Source organism: Arachis ipaensis, chromosome B6, assembly GCF_059453495.1.
Source record: "Arachis ipaensis isolate K30076 ecotype BB chromosome B6, ASM5945349v1, whole genome shotgun sequence".
In the NCBI taxonomy this organism is placed as follows: domain Eukaryota; kingdom Viridiplantae; phylum Streptophyta; class Magnoliopsida; order Fabales; family Fabaceae; genus Arachis; species Arachis ipaensis.
In genome coordinates, this window is record NC_142441.1 from 7,193,310 (window position 1) to 7,202,020 (window position 8,711).

The 8,711-nt window shown below is 28.7% G+C and overlaps 1 protein-coding gene across 1 annotated transcript; it reads right to left on the reverse strand.

Annotated features, from left to right (window-relative positions):
• Positions 1-484: 484 nt before the first annotated feature.
• On the reverse strand, positions 485-4,233 carry LOC107646332 (peroxidase 3). Its single transcript, XM_088491498.1, has 4 exons — positions 4,006-4,233; positions 3,700-3,891; positions 3,445-3,613; positions 485-981 (listed from the first exon to the last, which is right to left on the reverse strand). The coding sequence occupies exons 1-4, from the start codon at positions 4,216-4,218 to the stop codon at positions 572-574; spliced, it is 984 nt and encodes a 327-aa protein (XP_088347624.1). The 5' UTR covers positions 4,219-4,233; the 3' UTR covers positions 485-571.
• Between the last annotated feature and the right edge of the window lie 4,478 nt (positions 4,234-8,711).

Genomic DNA, 8,711 nt, shown 5'->3' on the forward strand with positions numbered 1-8,711 from the left:
TGGTTGCTAGAGATGTTGAGGTTGAGGTTGGAATTTGTTGAGAGCTGGGTTTGGGAAGTGAAATCCTTCTTTGAGAGAAACAAGTTCATGGAAATCACTGAGCAGGGATGAAGATGAAGAAGAAGCAGAACAAGAGAGGAGATGAGGAAATTGTGATAGGTGGGATGAGGGTATAATTGTCCTTCGAATAATTTTAAAACTAAGTTGAACTGGAGGGACGATTTGGTTTATAAAATTCTTAGGAAAAAAAAATGAAGACAAATTTAAAGAAATAGTAATAACTTCGACAATGAGACACATGGATATGATTGGATATATAAACTATAAAGAGAAGCAACTTAGAATTGAAAAATAATGGAATTTTTTTCTTTTTGTGTAAACATTCACAGTTACACACATTACATGTTACATTATCAAACTCCAGAAACCATGCACATTTCAAAAGAAAGCAAAAAAGGATGCCAAATTCCAAGAGAACAATTTCACAACACCGGCAACATTAATCAAATAATGAAATGAAATCAAAACCAAAGAAACAAATTTAGTTTTTTTTTTTTTTTTAAATGATTAATTAATTGGAGTTGACAACAGAACACTTATGCCTAATTTCCCCAGCAGAGCCAGTGAGGACTTCAATGGCTCCCATTCTCTGCATTGATTGTCCAAACTCCGTGTAGAACTTGTTTTGGTTACGCAATTCATTGACAATGTTCCTTGATGTCTTTGTTGTTAGAAGCGCAGCATCTGATTGGAACAGACCCTTGTTCTGTACAAGGATGTTATAATAGTCATTGTCAAATTTGGTAGAGCCATTAGGATCCAACTCCACCGTTGTGGTTGTGTCACTTAGTGCCTGGCATTTTGTCTTCAAGAAGTCAGCATATGTGGGGTTTAGTGAAGGATCTTGATCACCTTTTCCAGTGAAATTGAAAAGCCTATTGCTGAAGAGATTGCAATGCCCTACTCCAATTGTGTGTGCACCTACATATATACATATAGCCAATGCAGTTAGCCTTGGAACAAATTTGGATACTATTTTCTATCGAGAATCAATCTTAATAATAAATTGGGTAAAAAACACAAATAAACCAATGGAGGATAGTTATTACATGAATAAACCAAATTGAAGATTGATTCACGAATGAGTCAAAGCATATTTTATATGTAATTCGAACCTATTTGGTTCGAACTCCAATTGCATATAAATCGAACCTATTTGGTTCGAACTCCAATTACATATACCTAATTGGTTCGAATTACATACGAATTGGGCTATCACATAATTCGAACCTAATTGATTCAAATTACTAAGGAATAAGTGTGAACATGTTACGTGCATGGGATTGTAATTGAAAAGAAACAAATTTAAAATGTTGTAACATATACAGAAAAATTATTTATTATATAAAGTTTATAAAAAATATCTTTAAAATTAATTCTAAACTTTTTTAAATTATAATTAATGTACTCTTTTAATTTCTAAGATTAGTTATATTTTACTTATTATTTATTGTAAAAAAAAAGTTTTTTTTAATATATTAGTATCTGCTTGGGTTTAATTGTATGCCTCGTTAAAAAATACTTTTAAAATCAAATTCTTTTTATTTTTTTTAAATAATTTGATTACAAATTTTTTAAGAAAAAAATATACTTTATATCTTTAATTGTTTTAGTTTTTTAATCTTAAATTTTATTTCGTTTCAATTTATTTTTACATTTTATTTTGTGTTAATTTTATCCTTACTTCAATTTAATTAAAGAACATTAAATCCTAATAAAATAAAATTAAAATTAAATAAAGTTAAATAAAATAAAATTTAAGAATAAAATTAAAATAATCTTCAAATTGCATATATAAAGTGTATTTTTAATTTAATTTCAATATTTAACTATATAATCTCTAGAAACAGCGATGAGCTAAAGAAATATACACGTAAAAGATAAAAATCAAATTTTTTATTGACATTAAAAAATGTTTGTAATAAATTATATATTCATTGAAATGGAACAAATTTAAAATGGTATAATATATACGAAAAAATTATTTATTATATAAAGTTTATAAAAAATATCTTTAAGACCAATTCTAAACTTCTCTAAATTATAGTTAGTGTACTCTTCTGATTTCTAATATAACTTGTACTTTACTTATCACTTATTGTAATAAAAAATTAGGCTTTTTTTTTAAATATATTAGTCTCTATTTAGTTTTAATTTTCTGCATTGTTAAAAAATGTTTCTAAAATCAAATCCTTTTTAACTTTTTTTTAATAATTGGTTTACAAATTTTGTAAGAGAAAAATATACTTTATATCTTTAATTGTCTTAATTTTTTAATGTTAAATTTCATTTCGTTTAGATTTACTTTCAACATTTTATTTTGTGTTAATTTTATCCTTATTTCAATTTAATTAAAGAAAATTAAATCCTAATAAAATAAAATTAAAATTAAATAAAGTTAAATAAAATAAAATTTAAGAATAAAATTAAATAATCCTCAAGTTGCATATATAAAGTGTATTTTTAATTTAATTCCAATTTTCAGTTATACAACATTTTAAATTTGTTTCATTTCAATTACAATCCCATGCACGTAACATATTCATACTTATTCCTTAGTAATTCGAACCAATTAGGTTCGAATTATGTGATAGCCCAATTCGTGTGTAATTCGAACCAATTAGGTTCGAATTATGTGTGTCTAGTTCGAACCAAATAGGTTCGATTTATATGCAATTGGAGTTCTTCGAATTACATATAAGTATACTTTGACTCATTCGTAAATCAATCTTCAATTTAACTTATTCATGTAATAACTATCATCCATTGATTTATTTGTGTTTTTTATCCTAATAAATTTGACGAAAATAAATTATATTTATAAATATTATGGTATAGATCAATAATACCGTATACATATACATAGAACAATGTTATATAACCAAAAATATTTTGGTTATACTTATATTTAGAGAGATTTTATATACAAAAAATATATAATTTATATTTATATTTATTAAAATTTTACATACATAAATCAGTACTTTTTTTTAGTGACTATACATAAATTAATACAATTTGTACTTATCTATTTTACCGTTTACACACATAAATTAGTAAAAGATTATGTTAAGAAACTGATTAGAAGTGAAACCAACTTTAGTCAACTAATTGAAAATAAGTCTACTATAAAAAAATAATAATTTTTTATTATTTTAATTTTTAAATTTTAAAATTCAAAATAAAAAAAAATTAGTTTAGTTGACTTATATTATAGATGATTCTCTGAAATTTTTTTAGTAAAATTTATTTGTTAAAATAATTTAATATTTATATTGGTCAAATAATGACAAAAAAATATTAAAAATAGTTGCCTTCCAATAATTTCTCATACAATTATAATACCAAATGTCATATATTAATTACTATGGAACAAAACTGTACCTGATAATACAACGAGGTCATGCACGGTGAGTTTTTTACTTTCGAAGCTTTGTTTGAGCTGGGTGAAGTTGAAGAAAGGTGGTGGGAGATTGGCCAAGGCTTCACTTGCTATGGACACTCTCCCATCTCTTCTACCAGTAAGCACTTCCCACAGAGGCACATTATTAAACTGCAAATTTTATTGAATATTTATATATTAATTAGTAATTACTACATATTAAGACTATATATGTGAATTAGTTGGATTTAATTTACTTGGACAGAAAAAGCGTCTCTAGTTGCCAATGCCAGAATGTCAGCACAAGATACAACTCCGGAACATTTTGCTTCAATTTCTGCTTTTATATCATCAATGACATCATAGCCAGCCAATGATAAATTAGGAATAGCATCCTTCTCCGCTTTGTTTGTGGCAGTTGAGTCTAACAAAACCGACCCATCACAACCCTGAAACAGTAATTTTAAATGTGACAGATATACTAACAGTACATCTAAATTAAATGTTTTAAGAATTCAAGGTCGATGTTAGTACAAAATAATGGAAATAAGATGTTTAATTACCCTGACGAAACAGTCATGAAAATGCATCCTAATCAATTTGGCTGGCAATTCAGGCCTTGCAGCAACGTGTTGTTGGATTTTGGTCTTAACAATAGCTTCAGCTTGAGGACAGGAATTTCTATAGAAATTTTTCCTAAGGTTGCCTCCGTGGCAAGCCCCAAGGAAACAAGACAGTAACACACAAACTACGAGGAAAGATGTTATTGTCTTCATGATTATGCTCTTGATTATTTCACCTTAGCTTCTATGTGCAATATAGTACTATATTATTTGTAACTGAAGAATGGAATGTTGAACTACAATGTAGTTGCTCCTTTTTATAGGCATCTCATGTCAACTTTGAAATGCAATACCAGATAAGCATTATTCTATATACTATATCTTAATATGTAGTTTAAATCGTTGCATGCATGTATTGTGGCTAGTTGCCTTAGGATAATAAGTACCTAATCACCTACCATTGAATAATGAAAATATATTAAAATAAAGAGTAAAGTATATTCTTTCACCATATTATTTGTGACTTTTTAGTTTATTTTTAATATTTGTGATTTATGTTAAAATTATTTTTTGATGTTAATTCTATTTAATATATTAGGGACAAAATTAAAAGTGTCTAGAAATAATTTTGATATAAATAAAAAATATTAAAAATAAAATTAAATAAATTAAAAACGTAAGTGATAAAATTAAATAAAATTAAATGTTAAAAATATTTTTTAAAAAATTAAAAATATAACAAAAAATGTAATTTAACCGAAAATAAAAAGATGATAAATCAAGTATAAAAAAACTATTTTTCATGTTTGGCAATGGAATTATTTTTTTGCCAACGAGTTATAACTCAAATGGCATAGTATTTTCATATTCACTTAAAAGTTGCGAGTTCGAATTTCCCCATCTTTGATAAAAAAAAATGGAATTATTTTTTACTAATATTCTACTCAATTTGTGTAAATTCATAATATAATATGCCAGCTTTAATTATATGCATTTCCGTTACACCATAAGCTTAATTAATTAATTGTAATTGGCATGTCAACCTTCATATAAAGCTTTTATTTATGTTTGATTTGACTTGGACTTAGTATGTCCTGCCCCTCTCAGAGAGTCGAAAATTAAGTTGTATAGTTAACTTCTAAATAAATGAATCATATAGTAGTGTAATATCTTAATTCCTGAGACTGTAAGAAATTATAACTGGCAAATTAACCTCTTATATAAATATATAGTTCTTAAGAATTTGACAAATAAAACATGAAAGTTACGATTGCATGCTGGCTAGGAAAATGTGCTTTATGAATGCTTAATTTAAGGGTTGAGATAGAAAACTAAAACTGTAGCTGGAACTCCGTATTAATTGTCTTTCGCCCATTGAAGAGCGAGAATTCAATATAATGTATGAAAGTAATTATCTAGTTCAGGTATATTTTTATAAATTATTTCGGTTTATATGTGATCGAAGGTCAATGAATTATATATTATATAATAGACTGTATATTGCAAGATAAAATACAAGCGAGAATAATTCAGTAACCAAACTACATACTAACGTCATATGCGAAAGGCATCATCGAATTCCATTTCATTGATCAAAGGTAATGGACATTAGTTATGGCCCTAAAATTCGAGGATTGACCCGAAAATTTTAATGAACCTAAATTAAATTTCTAAATTTACAATGACAATTCGTCTCGTGACTTTATTTTCGTTAATATCGTGCTAATTTGATACATTAATTATTTATCACGCTAAAAAAAATAAAACGATATTCTTTTATATTGACGTCGTCGTCCACTTTTTAACAAAAACAAGGTCATTTTATACGAAATATATATATCTTTTACTGTTGATGGTCATAAAACGAGATATTTTTTTAGGTAGAAACTCAGCTACAGTCGACTTCACATGAAGTTAATATTTGAGAGTCGTTAGATAATTTAACTGATTTGACTAAATTTTCATCTAAGGACTCTCAGATAACTTCACGTGAAGTCGACCCTACTTGAGTTTTCATATTTTTTTTATTCTAATCGTGTCAAACGATATTATTTGGTTGAAAATTAGGTTCTAATATAAACAACATTGCGACTTCATGACTTGAATTGTTTGAAACCCACGACATTTTCCTTGGATATATATATAAAAAAAATGCAGTTCCTCCTCGAAAATGGATTTTGCGACCGGACCTTCCTTTACCTTGCACAGAAATTACAGATAATGCATTCATTATTAGGGTATATGATTTAATTAATTAATTCATTTACTAACAACTAAATTGGTAATCAATATTCAATTAAACCAATTTGCTGGTTCTGTAGGTCATCGGCCCAACCGCTTGCTTTGCTTGTGTGAAAGGATAGCCGCGTGTAGAAATTTTGGGGTGCTAACAAGAAATTAAAGAAATATTATAATTATAATTATAATATAATAGGTTAATCTCACGCACGACAAATATTCGAAAGGAAAAGTCTAGGGGGCAGCAACTTTGGTATTTTTTTGCTAGCACTTAATATCAAAACAAAAGGTGAGTGATCTCCTATTATTAAATATAATTTCACACCATTAAAAACATTCTTGATGACCAATTAATAATTACAAAATACCAAAATTACTGTTTCTAACATTCCTCAATTTGAAAACCAAGATTACAGCTATTAAGTAAAGAAAAATGTGAAACTCAAAACATGTGCTTTGCAACAACTACATAAAACATAATTATGTTACTTGTGCCCCTAAACCGATTGTTAGTGTGGACCCTGTGATATGATCTGGACTCTTGGCAAGGGCGGTGTTAGATTCAGGGCCATTTGGATTTGAATAGGTTGATAAGTGATTTTTTTTTACTTTTAACTTATGAAAATGTGTAATATTAATATTTGGTACAATTTTTAAAAAGTTATTTTGATGCTTAAAGAGAAGTTAAAAAAAATGACTTCTCTCGTAATAAAAAGTTTTTTATCACTTTTTCTCTTAAAATAGGTACTTTTAGAACTAAAAAACCAAACACACAATAACTTATTTATAAGCTACTTTTAAGCATTTATTGTTTAAGTTATTTCTTCAAAAGTAACTTAATTAAGTTGTTTACCCAAACTGGGTCTCAATCCTTTTTCCTTCTTCTTTTATTTTAATAACCTGGAATAACATATTATTTTTATTTTATTTTATTTTTTGTTCTTGCCTCAAAATCCGTTAAACCTGATGACAAAAGATGTTTGAATTAGGGGACTGTTAGGTAAACAATGATCATTTTAAACAATATGAACAACTATCAATCAAATAAAAATATACTACATTCTAATTTAATGCTACTAATTAAATTTAAGATTAATTTACTCTTTTAACCCTATTAATTCACATTGTTCACACATTGTTCAAAAATGTTGTTAGTTACCTATACTTTTTCTTTAAATTATTAGATTGAAAAAGAATCTCATATTAAATTAAGAGTTTAATTTTGATATATTAATAGTATTTTAAAAATGACTTGAAATTGGATTATTTTTAGGTCTAAACATGAAGTTGAGATTTCTCTTTTAAATAAATGGGAGATATTTTAAGAGTTTACTTAAATAAGTATGACTATACTGTAGTTGTCGGATATCTCGACTAACAAACTGATGAATATTTCAGCTATAGCAACTATAAATTAGAGTCTGAGTCGACGATAAGAGGCAGAAGATCACAAAATAGAGTACACAACACCACATATATTCTCTTTAAGATACTTCACTGACTTGAGCGTTGGAATCCTTTTTGCAGGTACCACGCTTGGGTCCGAATTCACGAGGCTACTCCCCTGTTGGACAAGAGGCTTCAAGAGTTCGCAGAACAGTGCAGAGCCGACTTATAAAACGGAAGAGGATCCTTGCCAGAACATTTGGCGCTCACCGTGGGGCGATATTCATTTTCAGTTTGACCTAACAGTTTACCAATTCTTTCTTATAATTCTTTTCTTCGCAGAGGTTGAGTCATGACGGACCATTCAGTAACCCCTCAACCACCTCCAACCAATGCCGAGTTTTTGGCAGCGAATGCTGCTCTGCAAGCGGAAGTCCAACGAATGGCCAAGTTATAGCGGCAAAACAGAACGACGGCAATGAAAAGGATAACCATAAAAAGGCTAATGACGACCTTAACGAAGAACATCACTCCGAGTCAAACGCGAAGACGGGCTGAGCACCCCACAAGATGGAAAGGCGGAGGATTGGCCCCTTTTCCGAAAAAATAATGAACTTTAAAATGCCTAAAAATTTTATAATTCCAACGACATTGGCACCATACAAAAGAATCAGAGATCCTAAAGTTCACGTTACTAAGTTTGAGTCCATGATGTTTCTCAACAATGATTCCGACCTTATTCTGTGCCAATCTTTTTCTACTTTTTTGGATGGAGCTGCTTTACTTTAGTTTTCTAATTTGCCTGCAGGTTCAATTTTGAGCTTTGACGAATTTGCCAACCTATTCATAAACAACTTTCAAGCGTCCAAAATTTACGTACGAAACTTAGACTACCTTAGTATAATCAAACATGAGCAACACAAAAGGCTAAAAGATTACATGACATTATTCGCGACGGCGGCCTTGAAAATCCCAGATCTCAACCCGGAGGTACACTTACATGCTTTAAAAAACGGCCTCCAACCTGAAAAGTTCCAGAAAGCCATAGCGGTAGCGAAGCCGAAGACACTGGCCGAATTAAG

Excerpts from the sequence above, each read along its gene's own strand:
- LOC107646332 (XM_088491498.1), bottom strand. The coding sequence starts at position 4,218 with ATGAAGACAATAACATCTTTCCTCGTAGTTTGTGTGTTACTGTCTTGT. Across the intron at positions 3,892-4,005 it reads TTCATGACTGTTTCGTCAGG|GGTTGTGATGGGTCGGTTTT; the intron begins GTAATTAAACAT and ends TTACTGTTTCAG. Across the intron at positions 3,614-3,699 it reads GAGACGCTTTTTCTGTCCAA|TTTAATAATGTGCCTCTGTG; the intron begins GTAAATTAAATC and ends TAAAATTTGCAG.